The sequence below is a fragment of the Monodelphis domestica genome, chromosome 3, assembly GCF_027887165.1.
Source record: "Monodelphis domestica isolate mMonDom1 chromosome 3, mMonDom1.pri, whole genome shotgun sequence".
Taxonomy (NCBI): Eukaryota; Metazoa; Chordata; class Mammalia; order Didelphimorphia; family Didelphidae; genus Monodelphis; species Monodelphis domestica.
Window position 1 is genome coordinate 470,372,935 of NC_077229.1, and position 20,971 is coordinate 470,393,905.

A 20,971-nucleotide genomic window follows, 5' to 3' on the forward strand; every position below is an offset into this window, starting at 1 on the left:
CTGCTAGTGTTTCTAGTACAATGTCAAATAGTAGAGGTGATAATGGGCATCCTTGTTTCACTCCTGATCTTATTGGGAATGCATCTAGTTTATCCCCATTGCAGATGATATTAGCTGTTGGTTTTAGATATATACTGTTTATTATTTTTAGGAATGACCCTTCTATTCCTATGCTTTCTAGTGTTTTTAATAGGAATGGGTGTTGTATTTTATCAAAGGCTTTTTCTGCATCTATTGAAATAATCATGTGATTCTTGCTAGTTTGCTTGTTGATGTGGTCAATTATGTGGATGGTTTTCCTAATGTTGAACCAGCCCTGCATCCCTGGTATGAATCCTACTTGATCATGGTGAATGATCCTTCTGATCACTTGCTGGAGTCTTTTTGCTAGTATCCTATTTAAGATTTTTGCATCTATATTCATTAGGGAGATTGGCCTATAGTTTTCTTTCTCTGTTTTTGACCTGCCTGGTTTTGGAATCAGTACCATGTTTGTGTCGTAAAAGGAGTTTGGTAGAACTCCCTCTTTGCTTATTATGTCAAATAGTTTGTATAGTATTGGGATTAACTGTTCTCTGAATGTTTGATAGAATTCACAGGTGAATCCATCAGGCCCTGGGGACTTTTTCTTAGGAAGTTCTTTGATGGCTTGTTGGATTTCAATTTCTGATATGGGATTATTTAGGAATTCTATTTCCTCTTCTGTTAGTCTAGGCAGTTTGTATTTTTGTATATATTCATCCATTTCTCCTAAATTGGTGTATTTATTGCCATATAATTGGGCAAAGTAATTTCTAATGATTGCCTTAATTTCCTCCTCATTGGAGGTGCTGTCCCCCTTTTCATCTTTAATGCTGTGAATTTGCTTTTCTTCCTTCCTTTTTTTAACTAGATTGACCAGTACCTTGTCTATTTTGTTTGTTTTTTCAAAGTACCAGCTTCTTGTCTCATTTATTAAATCAATAGTTCTATCACTTTCGATTTTATTAATTTCTCCCTTAATTTTTAGGATTTCTAATTTGGTTTTCTGCTGGGGGTTTTTAATTTGATCGCTTTCCAGTTTTTTCATTTGCATTTCCAATTGATTGATCTCTGCTCTCCCTTGTTTGTTAATATAAGCATTCAGGGATATGAATTTACCTCTGATTACCGCTTTGGCTGCATCCCAAAAGGTTTGGAAGGATGTTTCGCCATTGTCATTTTCCTCGATGAAATTATTAATTGTTTCTATGATTTCTTCTTTAACTAAACGGTTTTGGAGTATCATATTGTTTAATTTCCAATTGGTTTTAGATTTGGTTTTCCATGTACCATTACTAATCATTATTTTTATTGCCTTGTGATCTGAGAAGGCTGCATTCATTATTTCTGCTTTTCTGCATTTGTGTGCTATGTTTCTGTGACCTAATGTATGGTCAATTTTTGTGAATGTGCCATGTGGTGCTGAGAAGAAGGTGTATTCCTTTTTATCCCTATTTATTTTTCTCCATATGTCTATTAATTCTAATTTTTCTAAGATTTCATTCACTTCTTTTACCTCTTTCTTATTTATTTTTTGATTTGATTTATCTAAATTTGATAATGGTTGGTTTAAGTCTCCCACTAGTATGGTTTTATTGTCTATTTCTTCCTTCAATTCTCCTAGTTTCTCCATTAGAAATTTGGGTGCTATATTATTTGGTGCATACATATTGATTAATGATATTTCCTCATTGTCTATAGTCCCTTTTAACAAAATATAATTACCTTCCCTATCCCTTTTGATCAGGTCTATTTCTGCATTGGCTTTATCAGATATCATGATTACCACTCCTGCCTTCTTTCTATCAGTTGAAGCCCAGAAGGTCTTACTCCATCCTTTAATTCTGACCTTGTGGGTGTCAACCCGCCTCATGTGTGTTTCTTGAAGACAACATATGGTAGGGTTTTGGATTCTAATCCATTCTGCTATTCGTCTACGTTTTATGGGTGAGTTCATCCCATTCACGTTCAAAGTTATGATTGTCATTTGTGGACTCCCTGGCATTTTGATTGCCTTCCCTAATTCTAACCTTTTCTTCTTCGGCTCTACCTTTTAGTCCAGTGATTTACTTTGAAACAGTCCCCCTTGTCCCCTCCCTTGATGTTTCCCTTTTTAGTCCCTCCCTTTTTGTTCCCTCCCCCTCCCCCCTCTCTTTCCCTCCCTTTTTGTTCTCCCTCTCCCCCTCCCCCCCTTGGTTTTCCCTTCTCCTTACCCTTGTTGGGTAAGATAGAATTCAAGATCCCAATGGATCTGGAGGTTTTTCCCTCTCAGAGCTGATTTCCCTGAGATTGAGGTTTAAGTAACCCCCCCCCCCCTCTCTTCCTCTCCTTCTTATAGGAGTTTTCTTCCCCTCCCCTTCCCATGTGAATCTTTGTGTGAGAATGATTATTCTATTTGGTCTTTCTTTACCCCCTATTTATACATTACATTTTCCCCACATGTTAGTATACATAGGTTGATATAAATGTAGTCCTTATAGAAGAGAGTTTGAGTAAAAGAAGAAGATAACATTTTCCCCTTTCCTTAATATTTACCTTTTCAGGTATTCCTTGCTCTTTGATTTTCGGTATCAAACTTTCCACAGAGCTCTGGTCTTTTCTTTGCAAAAAGTTGGAAGTCTTCTATTTTGTTGAATGCCCATACTTTCCCTTGGAAGTATATAGTCAGTTTTGCTGGGTAGCTGATTCTTGGTTGGAGACCCAGCTCTCTGGCCTTTCTGAAGATCATGTTCCATGCCTTACGATCATTCAGAGTAGAACTTGCAAGGTCTTGGGTGACCCTGATTGGCATTCCTTTATATCTAAATTGTCTTTTTCTGGCTTCCTGTAGGATTTTTTCTTTTGTTTGATAGCTTTGGAATTTGGCAATTACATTCCTGGGAGTTGTCTTTTGGGGGTTTAGTGTAGAAGGTGTTCTGTGAGCTCTGTCAGTGGCTGTATTGCCCCCTTGTTCTAGAATCTCTGGGCAATTTTCTTTGATTATATCTTGTATCACCATGTCCAGTTTGGTGTTTATTTCTGGCTTATCTGGGAGTCCAATTATTCTTAAATTATCCCTTCTCCCCCTATTTTCCAGATCTATCACCTTGTCGGTGAGATATTTTATGTTCTCTTCTAATTTCTTGGTATTTTGGCTTTGCTTTATTGATTCTTGCTCTTTTACACGATCGTTGTCTTCCAGCTGCCTGATTCTGGCCTTTAAAGCCTGGTTTTCTTTTACAGTTTGGTCAAACTGGTTTTGTAGATGCGTGAATTTCTTTTGCATTATTTCCAACTTTTCCTCCCAGAAGGCTTCCATCTTTTTGGTCATTTCTGATTCAAATTCTTCATAGGTTTGTGGAGAGTTTCCATTTCCTTTGGAAGGTTTTGGAGCATTTTCTTTTATATTATCTTCTGTCTGCTCTGTATTTTGTATTTTGGCTCCATAGAATGTGTCCAAAGTCGCCCCTTTCTTCTTATTTTTCTTGGTATTTTGGGGCTTCTGTGGTTCTGTGGAGTTTGCCATTTCTGAATGTGGAGGATTAGTTTTTCTTGTCTCTGTCTGGTGATCAGAGGCTTTAGTCCTGGGCTGATTGTCTATGAGCTTTCCCTGGGTTAAACTGAATATGCCTCACTGGAACTGGAATGGAAGGGTCGGACCACGAGACCACACTCTCCCCCCAGCTCGCTTTCCGGAAGTTGCCTTCAGAATCGCTGGCCGTGAGGCTGTTTCGTTGGCCTGCGGGGGGGATGGGCTGCAGCTAGCCCAAGCTCAGAAGGCGAGGACTTTCACTGCGACTTGGATAGCAGGATCCAGCCCCTGAGGCTGTCTTGCCCGCCCTGAGGGTTGCTGTTGTTTCGACCAGCTCTCTGCAGCGGAAGCCCCAGGCAGTAACTTTCACCGGGACTGTAGAAGGCCCTGAGGGTTGTTGTTTCCGAGGACCCTGCTCTCTGAGCCGGCCGGGCTGCGGCTTCCGGGAGCCTTGGACTCTGCGCTCCTACCCCTGAGGTCCGAGTGATCTCGGGTTCTGGCTTTTAAGGGGAGCCGTACCTTTTGAACCGGGTCCAGGTCCAGGAGGAGGGTTCCCAGGGTCTGTGCTGTTGATCGTTTTGAATTTCGGCGCCTTAGGAGCTTATCCTTTGAGATCGGTCGGGAAGGGTTTTCAGGAGATCTGAGCTTTAGCTTTCTCTAAGCCGCCATCTTAACCGGAAGTCCCCCCAACTGACATTTTTTAAGCCAGTTCCCTATGTAAGTTTTTCATCACTTCCTAGATTTTAAGGCACTAGGGGAGACCATGTCTTGAGCATCTTAATGTTTCCCACATCATCTGGCACTGCAACTGACATGGTAGAAACTTAAGAAAATTGGTTAAATGAATGAACCAGGTTAGCCCTTTGGAATTGGCACTGACCCTTTATGATGATCTGGTTTTCAGGTTCTGATGACCATTCTGCAAACCACCTAATAAGGTGACCTCATTTGTCCTCATTTGCCTTATGGTCTTTTCATATTTGGAAATAAATATGGTGAAATTCCAATCAGAACAATGATTGTCACACTGGCTTTGAAAGCACATTGTTTTTATACCATAATAATCCCTACTAACACAATGCTTAATGATAGATAAGATAGAGATTGTGAATGCCAATGCCTCTTGCATCCCATACCTTACCAGGTGGTTGCAGTTGGGAGGATTTTACCTCCTAGCAAGCACAGGTCTTAAACCACTGGTGTTCAGCTTTTTAGGAAACTCCCCTCTTCTCCTTGTTTACCAAGATCCCTAAACCCCAGAACTCCCACCAGGAGAAAACTAGCAGTACAATGACCTCTTAGGTATGGATTTATTGTTTAGCCCTGGTGGGACTATGCAATAGGGATGGGGAAGGTACATTGACAGATGGAAAGGTAAATAGTTCACAAAATTCATATGTTTTAATCATGTTCCTCTATTAGTTTTTTTGTTATTTAGTTGTTTCAGTTGTGTCTAACTCTCTGTTACCCTATTTGAGGTTTTCTTGGCAAAAATGCCAGAGTGGTATTTTTTGCCATTTCTTTCTCTAGCCCATTTTATGGATGAGGAACTGAGATAAAGGGGGTTATGTTACTTGTCCACAGCCACACAGCTAAGAAATGTCTGAAGCCAGATTTGAACTCAAAAAGATGAGTCTCCCTGACTCCAGGTCTGGCACTCCATCCACTGTGTCACCTCACTGTTCCTCTTTTATTTAAAGGATAGTTAAGACAAATATTTTTAGCTTCCTTCTGCCTAAAAAAAAGTATTATTTTAGGTTTTGATATTAATTTCATTCTAGTTCTATGACCATGATATTATCTGGCCAGACCTGGCAATTCTGAAGTCAACTTCCCCAGCCTTAATGATGACCTGCCTCACTCTTGGCCTAGACAGAAACATTTCAAAGCCATCCCCTGAGCTCAGTAATCCACGGGTTCGGAAAAGTCTATTCTTCATCCTCCTCCATTTACAGTAAGAAATTATCCTTCTAAAGCTCATCAGGCTTTAATACTTCATTTACCCTATTTTGAAAGTCCCTCTGACTTGGCCCCACTGGAAGCCATTCACCAGCCTTTTATTCTGCTTGGTTTCCCCAAATCAGATTCTATCAGCCAGGTCTAAAAGCTGGTCTTTCAGCTGATGAAAAAAAAAAAAGTCACCCTTTCCCCCAATACCTCAGGGACCCTGGCCTTTTGGCTCCCCCCTCCATGCCTGCTCCCATCAGACTAGCAATCTCTCCTTCTAAAACTGTGCTTCCAAGCATATCTGTCCCTGCCTCCCCATTGCTGGTTCGCATGCCTGTGTGCAGGAGACTGAATATTTTTCAGTCCTTCTCAGCTAGGAATCAAATGACTTCTACATTGCAAGTCTATGAGGGATTGGTCCCATTTGACACATTCCCTCCCTCCTCCACTGAAGGTGAGCCTCAAGTAAAATGCTTTTTAATTTTTTTTGGACAAAAAATGAGGTGGGAAGAAAGTTTATTAAGTCTTATTGTGTTGTTAGTATTAAGCACTGTGGGGAGACAACTAGAAGCAATCAAGACAAATCCTTGCCTTCGAGCAGCTTATATTCTAATGGAGAAAGACAACATGTAAGGAGGCCCTGGAAAGGGGAAAGAGGGAAGGGGGTTCTGTACCTGTTAGCATGCCTGCAAGTGTCTGGGAAGTCCCCTGGAAGGCCTTGAACTGAGCAAAAAGAGGCCAAAGCCAGCCTATCAGCCTAGGGTGTTTCCAGGGATATGATCCAATTACCCAATGGGGAGAAAATGAAGATAACAGCCTTCTTGGGGTTAAATTGGTTGGCCATGTCCAAGAAGGATGATATATCCACCTTCCGTTCCCCACCACGGCCGAGTAATCCGGGCAGGCCCATTCAAACACAGAGATGGGTCAGAATGTGTTCAGTGGTTGGAGGAATGCCTCGAGTTTGGGAAATGTGAAGATTTTTGTTTGCTTCGTTTTTTTTCCCCAATCAGAGAGAGAATGGGAAACTTCTGTAGCCCACCCACTGAAACACCCCGTCCCATAACTAGAGCTAGCACCACCCCAACTTGTTTGCTTTTTGACGTCTTGGAAAACTAGAGGAGCTTGGGAAAGGAGGGAACAGCCGGCCCTTGCCCTCCACCTCCTGGAGACGAGGTGCCCTATAATCGGGAAGCGTCCGCAACTGCGTATCTAGGATTACTGTCCAAGATGCGTTCCCTTTGCAGTTTTCAGCGGCTTGGCAACAGAAAGAAAATGTGCGTTATTGCTTTATAATCAAATCAAATCTGAGGCGTCAACATCCAAACAGGAGGAAATCTCCTCAGGGCAGCCCTCTTAGTCCTGCCCTGCTCACCGCTAGACACCGCCGAAGGGGTCTCGAGCTCCGCTCTGTACTATGGACATCAGCCATTCTCCCCCACTCTAAAGAAACGCTTGCAAAAAGCAGAGTGGAGGTTTAGACGCATTCCCATTACTGCATCGCTATGATTTGGAGAGGAAACAAAAAACGAGCCCTTCCTCTCTGGCCCGCAGGGGTATGTAAGGGCTGAAGAGTATTGTCTGAGCCCGAGGAATCCCCCAAAAGGCATCGTTCCACTCCAGGGACATCTTGGCCCCACACTCGCGAGACTTCATCGTATACCCATAAACTGAATGAGGACTGGAGCAGACCCACACGACTTCATCCACTAGGGAGTCTCCATGAGGCTTCTGTCCCCAGACAAGGGCCATCCACAAAGGGCAAGTCCAATGCCATAACCCTGAACCAGACTGGCTTCTTTAGGACACATTTAAAGAGGTTACTGGACCCATGCTGAACCTTCCCAGAGGTTTTCTCACCAGGGTCAGAAGTCCTCAATGTAATGCTGAGACTCTTAAAAGTTCACTTGAAGAGACAGCTGGGGGTTTAGTGGATTGAGAGCCAAGTCTAGAGCCTGGAGGTCCTGGGTTCAAATTTGACCTTAGAGACTTCCTAACTTTTGAGTCCGGGCACCCCCACCCCATTCCTTCCTATTTTTTCCCTTTTCCTCTCCTCCCCTGCCCCACCTCTTACCCTCTTAAGAATTGGTCCCATTTAATTCCATCTTCAGCCCCCATCCTCTGCTATTGCAGCTTTACCCAGTTTTCAAGCACCTTATGTCCAATAAAGCTAGACCAGAACCACCCCCCCAAAAAAGTGACCCTGGGCAAGTCACTTAACCCCCATTGCCTAGCCTTTACCGCTCTTCTGCCTTAGAACTGATATGCAGTATTGGTAAAAGCTTTAAGGAAAAAAACCTCATTTGAAGGCAGGCAGAAGAGAGAGGACGAATCAGGATTATCAGCTTCTCTGTACGTTCCTAGTCATGGGGTGCCACTGTAGGTAAGAGGTTTCTATGAGACAAATACAGCACAGAGTCAGCTGGAGTATAAGGAAGCCGGGCTCATGGACAGTGTTAGATTTGGAGTCTTGAAACCCAATCTAGTTCCAATCTAGCTCAGATACTTGCTAGCATTACGATCATGGCTACTTTCCAGAAGAAGATAAAAAAGCTGAATTCTCCACAGTCTAGTAAAGATCATAGAACCACAGGATTAAAATATGGAAGAGGGCTTGAGGATAATTTAGTCCAAACTATTCATTACAGATAAGAAAACTGAAACCTAGTTAAGTGACTCAACAAGGTCTGATGAATAGTAAAAAGTGGAGTGAGCCCATAGTTGTGTCCAAAGTAATTATAGTACAAAATAGAATTTGGCAAGTGTATAGTCCAGATACAAATAAAGTGCTTTGGAAAAGTGCTTGAGAAAGAAAAGATCATTTCAGCGGAGGTAAAGCTGTTTAAAGGTGCTATTTGATTTGGGTTCTTGAGGGATGTCTAGAATTTCAACAAGTAAAGATTCAGGGAAGAAGTGGGCTAGAGGAGAGAGCCTTTCTGCTCCTTGTGACACACTGTCCCTGCTCTTTTCCCCAATGCCATACTTTCTGTACACCATGTGGCAGCATTTGATCTCTTACCCTGGGAAAAACTGAAGCAGGCAAAGGAGTATTTGGCAATCTCCCCCCTTCCCATTCCCCACTCTTCTCTTGTTTCCTGGAGCTCCCCAGCCTAAGCTTATCAATGTGACCCATTCCCATATTACCTTGCTACCAAATAAGTGCAGTGGTTGGAGGGTGATGTGGTCAATGAATTCAAAATAGGCTATTAGTGAATCTAATGTTTGCATTATGATACATCTACCATGTAGTGTTTACATCTTATTAAGAGACTCTCAGCAGCCAAAAAGATTCCAGGATGCCAAAGAATGAGTCTTTAGTGGTGTAATGTCAGGTACTGAGGTGAGGCTGGCAGGAGAAACTTTTAGGTAAGTGTCTTCTGGAAATCCCCCTAATTTCCCTGACTTACTATTAGAAATAATAACATTCTATTTCCTTATTATCCTCCTTCCATTTAACATGAAACAGAAATGGAAAGGAACTCAGAGATCAACCAGTCCAAATTCCTTACTTTATGAATAAAAAAAGCACTAAAAATCAGAAAGATTTAGTGAGTTATCCAAAGGTAGCATGTGGGCAACAAGACCCAGAGCCAAGGAGAATATAAAGTGGAACATGGTGAGTGGATAGAGCATGTAACATAGCCAAGACCCAGACAATTCAGGGAGCAAATGAATGGGTTTTCATAAAGTAGAGGAGGTGGAGACAATAGGTCCAGATAGTAAGTAGCAAAAGCCTAGGTATAGGGAGCAGCTGTGGATTGAGAGCCTGGCCAAGAGATGGGATGTTCTGGGTTCAAATGTGGCCTCAAACACATCCTAGCTGTGTGACCCTGGGCAAGTCACTTAACCCCCATTGCCTAGTCCTTACCGCTCTTCTGTCTTAGAATCAATCTTGATTGATTGTGACACACTGTCCCTGCTCTTTTCCCCAGTGCCATACTTTCTATACACCATGTGGCAGCATTTGATCTCTTACCTTAGAATCAATCTTGATAAGGGTCTATTTTAAAAAAAAAAGCTTGGGTATGAGCCATGCCCCCAACTGGGCCCAAGTCCTGGGTCTGGTTCACAGGTTTTAAGTGGAAAGGGATTGCAGAAGTCTTCTCATCCGAGTCCCAGAAATGTTAAGTGACTTGCCCAAGGCATATAAAGAGCAAATGTAAAAGCAAGGTTCAAACCCAGGTTTTCTGATTCTAAAACCGTGAATCCTTTCACTGTCCTGCCAGGCTCTACACAGCAACATTACATCCCTGTATGAGGATTATAACATTGATATATGCATTTATAGGTGTGTAGATGAGTGCGTATGTATATGTATCTCTAATGCATCTGCGCATGTGTATATATATGTGTGTGTATGTATATATGTATATATATGTGTATATATATTATAATATATATATATGGGGGGGACCAGCTAGGTGGCACAGTGGATAGCATTCCAGACCTGGAATCAGGAAAATTCATCTTCCTGAGTTCAAATCTGGCCTCAAATATTTACCAGCTGGGCCAAGTCATTTAACCCTGGACAGGTCACTTAATCCTGTTTGCCTCAGTTTCCATATTTGGAAAATGAGCGCAGAAGAAAATGGTGAACTACTCCAGTGTCTTGGCCAAGAAAATGCCAACTGGTGTCTCAAAGAGTTACATATGAGTAAAATGACTGAACAACGCCTCACCTAAAATAATGATATGCCTTTTTAAAATAAGGTAAAGGAAATGAATGATTGATTCCTGCTAGCAAATTTAAAAAGATGCCTGTGATATCACAGTGTATACAGTTGTCTCAGAGATGTCATGAACACATTTAACTCCATCTCTTATTCTAGTCTTATGCCTCCAGCCTCATAAAACCCAACATGGTAGATTTTCCATTAAGGATATATAATAGCAGAGTAAGCCAACAGGACTTGGCAGGAACCACTATAGAAATAAATATAGGTTGTCCAGAGACCAACAGAAATGCCAGTGGGGAACAATCTTTACTGAAGGAATATGGCTTATAAAACAACCAGAAATTTTAACAATGTCCCCAAAATAAAAATTCCAACTCTTTGCATTGTGATGCTATACCATTTTAAATGTTATCGCGTTTATACTAATACTTATGACTAAACTTATATTTTAAAGTAATTTATATTTGTTTTCCTTTTTTAAAAAGAAAAAGCATTTATCCTCAGAAACACAACCCACACTGGAAGAACATTTAAGAAGTTTTACACTGATAAACTAATATTTTACTATTAAAAACTATGATTAAATTAATTTAAAGTGTTATATCAAACCTGAAGAAGCTATTAATTTAGCGCTTCCAGTCCCTCTGAGGTAACAAATTCTATCTTTAGTATAAATGCAACTATTATAGCATCCAGATTTCTTTTGAACTGATTATCTTACAATTTAAATAGAAAAGTAGGTCTTCGACCAAGAAAGTATATTTTGTGACAGTAGCCTAAGAGGAGATAAATTCCTTGAAGCCAGAGTGATAGGACCACTCTCTATCAGGGTTTTCCCCTCCCTACTCCAACATAGGTTAGCCTAGTTTTTTCCTTAAAGGCAACAAAGAAATCCCAGGGATTTGATTGGTCCAGGGGACTAAGGCTCTAGTTCAGACTCCTGTGATACAGCTTCCTGGTAGATTCTGGCCATAGTAAGAGGCTTCTTTGTCACCTGAGAGTTAAAAGGACCACCCAGGTAGAGTAGTCCTTCATTTTGGGCTGATGGCTCAAATTCATTCTCCCTTGCTGACCAGTTGGATTTCCAAGGGAGGCCATATCTACCCAAGCTAAGTGCTAGAGTATCCTTGTTGAATAAATATCCTTTCTATACCATAAAAAAACTTCTTCTTTTGCTTAACTTTTGAATGCTCTAAAATTAATTCATTTCATTCTAACCTAAAACCTGAACTAACAAAACCCTGGACTGGGTAAGGAATATCTATCCCCTTTTATTTTGCCTATGCATGTTCCAGATACAGATAAGGCACTTAAAAATGCTTATTAGGAACCAGAACAATGTATTCTCTGAGATCAGCATTAGAAAAATGAACAGTTTTGAGAGACTTAAAAACCCAGATCATCATTATGATAATCATGATTCCAGAGGGCCATTGAAAGACAAAGAAGACTACCCACCTTATGGACCTATATGTATGAGACACAGAAGGAAAAAAAATACTTGATAAGTAAAAAAAAAAGTTTAAGTTAAAAAAAGAAATTATGATGATTAAATCATTATAGATGTTTACTACATCTTTACTACATGTTTACTACAAAGAATCTGGGGGAAAGGATGAAGAGGATAGTGGTAGACATTGGGACTTAGAAAAATCAATAGTCTTTGGTTTGTGGGGAAAAAATTGTGATGATTTTTGGGCTCCCAACAAGTTTCTTACACCCATTTCATTTCAAAGTTCTGCCCTAACCTCCCAACTCTGTCTACTCTAAATATGATATTCAGGACACTTTATGGATGGTACTTCTGGCTTGTGTATGTTCTTCCCTGATATTTTTTCAAAACAGAGGTTTTTCCTGAGTGGAATAGAAGAATATCACCTAAGCTATGTCTGACCTATTAGCAGAATTCCCATCACTCCAACACTGCCCTCTTCTCATCCTGTCTACAGCAGCCTCCCTCTTCCTTTGTTCTCCAAGATGACCTCCACATACACATTCTAACAAAGAAGTCCCTTATCCTTTCTGGGGTCCATGAATTTGGGTAGGAAAAAAGTATATCTTCAGTTCCACTAGTCTCTGCCTTGGGGTGTATGGGGTATTCAGGGAGGATGGATTCCTCTGACCAAGTATGAAAAGGGCCCATCAAGTCATCACAACAGTGGTGAGGGCTTAATGAGCCCTTTTCATAGCTTGGTCAGATATTGAAACTGCCAAAGTCATCCCCTGCATCCCAATCCATTGCCCATCATCTTGACTTTGGTCCCGCCACTGGACTTCAGTGGTCTCTAGAAGAGAGAGTGAAGCTGAGAACTTTGTGCAGCTCTGCCTCCCCTAAATCCAACTCACAAGTCAAGACATCACTCTTGATGTTATTGGATCTCTTAAAAAATGAAGGATGAGCAACAATAGTGTGGCCTCTCGCCAGCAAGAAGCCACAAGGTATGAAAGATAGAGAAAAGATAGAAGTTTTGGATACCGTGAGGGGCATGGCAGAGACAAGTTATAGATATGAGATGGCAGAAATGAGTCAGAAATCAGGCCTTATTGATTTCAATGGAGCCACAGCAGAACTCCGATCTATCTGGACAACTTTCAGAAAGGCTAATTCCATCCAATGATCCAAATTTAATACCACACAGGTTGGAGACATGATAGAGAAAAGAAAGGGCCTGGCCAAAGGCCAGGTCCCAGGTGAGAGAGATAGAGAAGGAAATGAATTAAAGATGGAGCTTGGCCAGAGGCCAAACTCCAGCAAAGACAGATATAGGTGAGAGCTAAGATCCAAGAGAGAGAGAGGGCGGAGATTGCTGTGGCTCCCCTTTTAATCTCTTTGATATGCAAATATACACAATACATAGGGATGATTATCATTGGTTAACGACAAGGTATAGGTGTGGTTTATCTTAGCCAGGTGAACACAAAGAAACCTGTTTTTCCTGCCTAACCTGGGGGAAGCTGGGATCAAGGGTCAGAGGCTTTCCTAGCCAAGACTGAGCATGCTCTCTTCTAAGCCACTCTGTACATTCTGTTTCCCTTGTCCCTAGATAGGGGTGGACTGCTACAAATAGCTTGAGCTGACCAACAAAGCTGACATTTAGCATTGTTTTCCATCATTTGAGAAGAGATTTCACTGGATGGTCAAAGGGGTCCAAGGCACAAAAAAAGGTTAAGAAGCCCTGATCTAGGCCAAAGCCTTTGTTTTACAGATGAGATACTGAGCATCAAAGAGGATTCAACAGAGATTTTTGTTTCATTTTTTTATTCTGAACTTAAACATTGAAAAAATGAGCATTTCCAAATAAAAACAGAACAGGAAAGGAAGGAACATAAAACTATGGATCTATATTATATATAACTTGTTCTTTTAATCACATATAATTATAATTTATTTGAATATTTCCATATTATATATATATGTGTATGTGTGTAGGGCAGCTAGGTGGCACAGTGGATAGAGCCCAGGGATGGAGTCAGGAAGACTCATCTTTCTGAGTTCAAATCCAGCCTCAGATACTTATTTGCTCTGTGACTCTGAGCAAATCACTTAACCCTATTTGCCTCCTTATCTGTAAAACGAACTAGAGTAGGAAATGGTAAACTACTCCAGTATCTCTGCCAAGCAAACCCCAAATGGGATCATTAATAGATACAAGTGAAAATGGCTTATGTAAATAACATATAATTTTCAAAGCTGCCCTGCTTGTCCTGCTCCTCTCTGGCCTTTTTCTCAATGACCATCTTCCATAGCATCATACTATCATACATTTAAAGCTAGAAGGGGCCTCAGATCCTGAAGTTAAGCCTGCTCATTTTATAGAAGTAGAAAATGAGAGTGAAAGATTTTAACTGGCTAGCCCAGGGTTACACAGCTAGTAAGTATCTTGGGCAAGATTTGAATTTGGGTCTTCTTAACTCCAAGCCCAGCACACCATCCCCTGTAGCTTTTATTATTATTATTATTATTATTATTATTATTATTATTATTATTGGCAACCCTGACACCAGTTCCTTTTCCCATCTAATTCCACTCTCTACTCCTCTATATTGGGGTGGGGGGAGCCTTTATAACAAATAAGCCCAGTTAAGCAAAACAAATCCCCCACATTGGCCACATCTAAAAAGTTCTTCATCGGGAAGTAGTTAACGTGCTTGATCATCTGTCGTCTGGCCTCAGCATTGGTCACTGTGAGATCTGAATTAACTGTCAAAATGGAAACTTGATACAAGTCTCTTCTTAATAATGTAGAAATCCTACCACCAAACTCAAAAGAATTAGAGCTTTAAGGGTCCCTAAAGATCATCCGGTTCAACTCTCCTATTTTACAGATGAGAAAAAGGGAGCACTAGACATTAAGTGCCCTTCCCAAGGACATGTGGATAGCAAGGGAGAGAGTCAGGGTTTGAACCCAGATCCTTTGATGCAAATGTGCATGCTATTTTTGCACCATGCCATATGCAGTTTGGGGCGGATTTTTTGTTCATTTTCTTTTTACCCAGTTTGTAGATAGCATGGCAAATGAAGGCTGAGAACATGAAAAGGCTTGAGAAGTACAAGCTGAAAATCTACCACCAGGGATCCTGTCCACACCTCCCACCCCACCCACCAACCCTCTCCAGTATGTGGGTTAAATACAAAGTTCTTAGCACCTCACTGATGTGGAGGGATACAGAGGATGGATGCAAATGAAGTCTCTGCCATAACCCTAATAAAGTAGCACACATATTTATAACACTTTGCTCTTGGCAGAACACTTTCATCCAAATCCTGCAAGACAGGCATTCCACTATTGTTTACTCTATTGTACAGATGAGGAAACAAATTCAAAGGAATTAAGTCATTAACTCAAGGTGATACAGCTGTGAAAAAGTCCATAGATTGAAAATATCTGTCTTCCTTCAAAATGAAATCCACTCTTCCCCACTCTCTCCTAACCTTTTAAAAATAGCCAGAGAATTATTAAATGCCAAACGTAAGGTCCCAGAAAGCCATGCATGTGTACTGGACTAATCAAAGAAGGATTTCTGGGAGGAAAGAAAAATGGAGCTGGGTCTTCAGTTTTCAAGTAAGAGTCAACATACTTCCTGGAGTCAGGATTCAAGAAGATATTTCCAATCTAGAACATTGGGCAAATCAAATAAGATCAAATGTAATGAGGAAAAGTATAACATTTTGCACTTCGGTTCAAATAAATAAATTTCAGAACTAAAAGATGAAAAAGGGTCAAGGGTCATTCATTCATCTGAAAATTCATCTGAAGAAGTCTAGGTTTCTGTTAGATCATAAATTTATCATCAGTCAGAAGCATAATATTAGAACAAAGAAAACTAGTTATCATCTCAGGCTACATTAAGTAATTAGAAGGTGATAGTCCTACCATATTCTGCCCTAGTAAGACTCGGTGAGAAGTTCCAGGTATCTCATTCATTCATTCATTCATTCATGGTCTCCCTATCTTTCCCAGGCTGGAATTACAGCAGCCACTCACAAACCCAATCCTACTTCTGACTGACACAGAATCTTTGTCCTACTCTATTTCCAGCTTGGCCTGGTTTGCCCCTCCATAAGCTGCCTGGCACTAAGCCTCAGGGGCATATCAGACTTAGTGCAAATCCCTGATTGACTTAGCCCAGGGCAGCTTAGAGTTCCTAAACTCAAGTGATCCATGACCCTGAACTTCTTCAGTGATGGAGATTAGAGGTGACCTGCAGGACACTGCATTTTAGGATGGATATGAATAAGTCCAGATGAGGGCAACCAGGATAATGAATATCACACTAGTGTTTGAGATCTTGCTTTTTAGGGTCAATTGAAGGAACTGAGACTGCTTAGTCAGAAAACAAAAACATTTCTGGGGGAAGTTACAGCTGTTTTCCATTAAACTGCAAGCTTCTTGAGGGCAAGGGCTGTCTTTTGACTTTCCTTGAATCCCTAAGCACTTAGTACCGTGCCTGTCATAGGGGGTGCTTAATTAATATTTATTGACTGATTTTAAAGCTTTTGGGAAAGTACCCCAAAAAAGGAAAATTAGACTGCTTCTGTGTGACCTAGAGGGCAGAATAAAGAACAATCAGGGGAAGTAAAAAAGAGACAATTTTAAGCTTACAAAGAGTAAGTCAAGCCAAGGCAAAATGAGGATGGCTATGGCTTTTTTGTGAAATGATGTTTTCAGCTAGCAATTCACCAATCAGAATGGCATATTCTTTTAAAACTGTAATTTTGAGAGGCAGTCAGGTGGCTCAAGAAATAGAGAGCCAGGCCTAGAGATGGGAGGTTCTAGGTTCAAATCTGGCCTCAGACACTTCCCAGCTGTGTGACCCTAGGCCAGTCACTCAACCCCCATTGCCTAGCTCTTACCACTCTTCTAATTTGGAACCAATACACAGTATTGATTCCAAGAAGGAAGGTAAGGGTTTTTTTGTTTTTGTTTTTGTTGTGTTCTTAAAAAAAAAAATAGAAAGTCAGACCTGGAGATGAGAGATCTTGGGTTCAAATATGACCTCAGATAATTTCCAAAATTGTGTGACTGGGTAAGTCACATAACCCCCATTGCCTACCCTTTACAGCTCTTCTGCCTTGGAATTAATGCGTATTATCAGTTTAATACAGAAGGTAAGGCATTTTTAATGGGATTTTGAGGTGTTCCTATGGTACAAACAAGTGTTACACTGATAAAGGCAACTTGACCTCTCTTCTCAAGATCTTTGAGCTCAACTAGCAAAGCAGGCTTCAAGGCAAACTGTAACAGAGGCTAAGGAGGGAAATCTTTTTTTGCAAATGAAGACTGACCTCCAAATTAAATATAGTTTTTAACCCGTTCTTTGCAGCACAGATGCTTACCTCTTCTTTCTTGAGGTATTTTTTTTTTTACAAATGCAATAAAAGTGATGCTAGAATATCTTTTGTGTCACATTTGTCTTTATTGTTCCTTATCTATTGCAGGTGCGGGCCTTAGTGCCAGTGACAATGAATCTGGGCAAGGCAGTCAAGAAGGAGGCACAATGACAGATTCCCAGATTGTGGAATTGAGAAGAATACCCATAGCTGACACTCACCTCTAGTTCTTTTTGTCAAATTGCAATTTTGATATTTTTATATTTGTTGTGACGACCTTCTGGTCTGAAGCTCTTCCCATATATGCAGACAGGCAACGAGATCTAGATGTTGTCCTGGATAATGGGCGCCGAAAGGGTTATATCTGATAAATAGTAGAACCCCCAAATCACCTGTTCTGGTGAAAGATTTACATGAGTTCATAGAATGCACTTATTTCATAAAGTATAGATTAAGTTTTTTAACTGACCTGCATGTCTAACTGTGTTTAATAAAAGTAATAATGATTATTATTAATAAAAGTAATAGAACTCATTTCATATGGACCAGACTCATTTCTTGGTGGGTAAATGCTATGCTTGCTTAAAATACTATCTTCATAGGTAATGTTACCTTTCTACTGTTATAACTCACTCTATCAACTGCCTGAACCTTCCTGAAAAAAGAATTCAATGTCAAAAATTATATTCATTTTTAAAAAGATAAAATGAAACAGAGAGAGATTAACTCATTTTCAAGGCAGGACTCTACCTGAGCCTCCCTATTAATTTCTAAAGTCAAGTTCTAGCCTTTCAACCTGTGGTTTCTTTATCTGTGGTCTGAGGTAAATACACGACCAATAAATACTAATATCCTGGGTTTGTAAACATTATGTCTTCAAGACCACACGCCTTGGCAGATCCTACCAATCTGGAAAGACTTCAAATACTGACCAAGTGAAATGACTGTCAAATGGACTATGTGTCATCTGAGCACTTGCCTATCAAAGGTAGCATGATTCATTACAGCAAGATTGGCCACTGGGTGATCACTTTTTTTGACTGTAATAACTTATAAAGACCATGTATTAAATAATGGAAGGACAGGGATGGAATCCCTAAAATGATAAAATCACAGCTACTTGGATAAGCTGAAGTATACATGCTTAGTCTTTACCACCTAATATTTATTATGATTCTATATTATATGCTTACAAAATCTTCCCATGGCTAAATTCTTATTGGCCTTATTAGTAAGAAACAAAAATATAATTTCTAAAACTACTAGTCAACTCTTAAAGGTTAGAGCTGGTAATCACAGTTAATTAGCATGGGCTAGAGGGTATAATCAGCAGTTGAAGGGAGGGGGCTCCCCAAGATTAGGATGCAAAAATCTCTTGTCCTCAGAGAATATCCAGAATAGTGATACCTTGTTCTGCTAGGGCTTATAAGATGGTAGAGACTGACTTTTAAAAAGCAACCTGAAAAATAGGTAACAAAAGGGTACAATATATCCATACACCTGAGAGATCTGAAAGGAAATGCCAAATCTCATCCCTAAAATTTCTCTGAAGCGTAAAAACTGAGAGGCAAAGTCAAGATGGCAGAGTAAGAACTAGAAATTTTGCTTTGACTCACCCATAAACTCCTTCACAATGATCTACAAAGCACACCAAACCAAATGTTGATCAGGAAAGCCAAGAAAAAAAGCATAGTGTAGCTTTTTTCCAGTATAAGCAGCTAAGAAAGATAAAGAGGTCCGCAGACACTAGGGCGGTGGCAGTAGAAGCAGTGATAGGGAACATCCTGTGCTCAGAGATAGTAAGGAGACTGAACACCTGGGCAGAAAGATACCAGGAAATTCTTGTACTATCACTAAGAATGCCATGTAGCACTTCTGTTGTCCATTTCCCAGTTCAGCGTCACAGTTTAAGGATGGAAAGAAACACTCAAAGTTGCAACCAAGAGGGAGAAGGGGCCCTAATAATTGTATTTAGAGAGCAAGGCACTAGCTCCAGAGATATGGCTGTGTGGTCCTGAGCCCAAAAGCAAAGATGGGACTCAGTTCTAACATTTAGTAAACAACATAAGTCTGCAGGGGAACAAACTAGGTCAAGAGCCCCAAATCAAGGAGTATCCAGCGGTTCAGTCACTCTGAATCTGCAGAATCTCTCAGAGGACTAATTGTAATTAAGTCCAGCAGCAGTCTATAGATATTCAACCATACAGAAGTCAAGAAACCCAAACTAGGTCTGGAATTTAAAGAACACAAACTAGAAGGGCAGCAAAAAGACGTATCACTGATGACACAATGTTGGGAGCTTCTAAAACTCACAGATCCCCAACATCATCTGTGGAAATAGCAGAAAGGATAAAGGATGGAAGCTCAGGCCAATCAATTTGGGGAAAGAAATAAGAACTCTGCAAGAAAATTATGAAAAGAGAATTAACAGTTTGGTAAAAGAGCCACAAAAAACTACTGAAGAAAATAGCTTCTTAAAAATTAGAACTGGCCAAAGAGAAGCTAATGGATCTGTAAGACATCAAGAAACAACAACTACCACAAAAAGTCAAAAGAATAAAAAAAAGAAGAAATATGAAATATTTCATAAGGAAAACAACTGACCTGGAAAATAGAGATCGCTTAAGAATTATTGGTTTAACTGAAAGTCACCCCCCAAAAAAAGCCTAGATATCATATTTCAAGAAATTATAAACCATGTAGAGGGTGGAGGGCAGTGCCAAGATGGCAGCTTAGCAGCAGTGAAAGCTGAAACCACTTTGACAATCTTTCCAAACCAATCTTTAAAAAGTGTCTCAAAATTACAGGAGTCAAAAACAGTAAGATGGAGTGAGAGAGTTCTCCTGATAAATACAACTTGAAAGGTAGGCAGAAAAAGTCGATTTTCACATGATAAGGGAGAAGCAGAAGCAGAACTGCACACAGAGGAGTCCTGGCTAACCCCTGCCTCACATCCCATCCTCCATCCAATGCATCAGGTTCCAAGCCTGGGTATAAGAGTCCCAGGACCCTGCCTACACCAACAACTGAGTATTCCACAACTGTCCCTTGAAGTCCCAGGCCCAGGCACCAGCCCATAATGAGGCCCAGAAGTCCTTACCACTTTGCCCTTTCAAGTCTACACTGTGGTGAAGCCCTTAGCCCCAGGGCAAAATAGCTTGGAGTACTGAGTCCTATAAGCCATCAACAGAAGAGACAGAATCAGCTTTCAGAACTCCCAATCCACAGGGATAAAAAAAAGACTGGGAAAATGAGCAAACAACAAAAGAAACACCTGCCCATAGGAAATTTATATGTAGACAAAGATCAAGTCTCAGTGTGAATAGGGAATGATGAGATCCAAGCAACTGGCAAAACTTCCAAGAAAATTGGGAATTGGTCTCAGAAGCTGGAAGAACTCAAAAAGGAATTTAAAAATCAAACAGGTGGAAGAAAAATGGGAAAAAAGAAAGCAACAAAAAAAAGAAAATAACAGCTCAAGAAATTATAACAGAAAACTGACTAGATATCTAAAAACCAATGAGCAAACTAGAAATTGAAAGTGTCCACCAATCTTCTCTTGAAATAAATCTAAGAAAAAAAAAAAGAAAGAAATCTCAAAATGAAAATTCCCAGAAATATTATAACCAAATTCTATAATTCCCAAGTCAAGGAGAAAATGCTGAAAGTAGCCAGAAAGAAATAATTCAAATACCATGGATCACAAAATATTTAACAGCTACCACTATAAAGAAAAAGAGAGTTCAGAATATGATATTTCAGAATACAAATGAGCTAAGATTACAACCAAGAAAAACCTACCCAGCAAAACTGAATATAATCTTATAAGGGAAAAATATTCAATGAAATAAAAGATTTTCAAGTTGTACTGATTAAAAGACCAAAGCTCATTAAAAAATTTGACAGACTTCCGGGTAATCATGGCTGCAATCTAGACGCCCCACGCTTCCTCTCCCCAGCACCGAACGAAATAGACTACATCAA

General features: G+C 40.3%; 1 protein-coding gene across 1 annotated transcript in view; it reads left to right on the top strand.

Moving 5' to 3' along the window:
- ADGRV1 (adhesion G protein-coupled receptor V1) overlaps positions 1–17,521 on the top strand; it is a 778,411-nt gene extending 760,890 nt beyond the window's left edge. The window contains exon 90 of the mRNA XM_001366741.4: positions 17,096–17,521. Coding sequence (XP_001366778.3) covers positions 17,096–17,214 — 119 coding nt within the window. The 3' untranslated portion in view covers positions 17,215–17,521. The remainder of the gene's footprint in view (positions 1–17,095) is intronic.
- Positions 17,522–20,971: the final 3,450 nt, after the last annotated feature.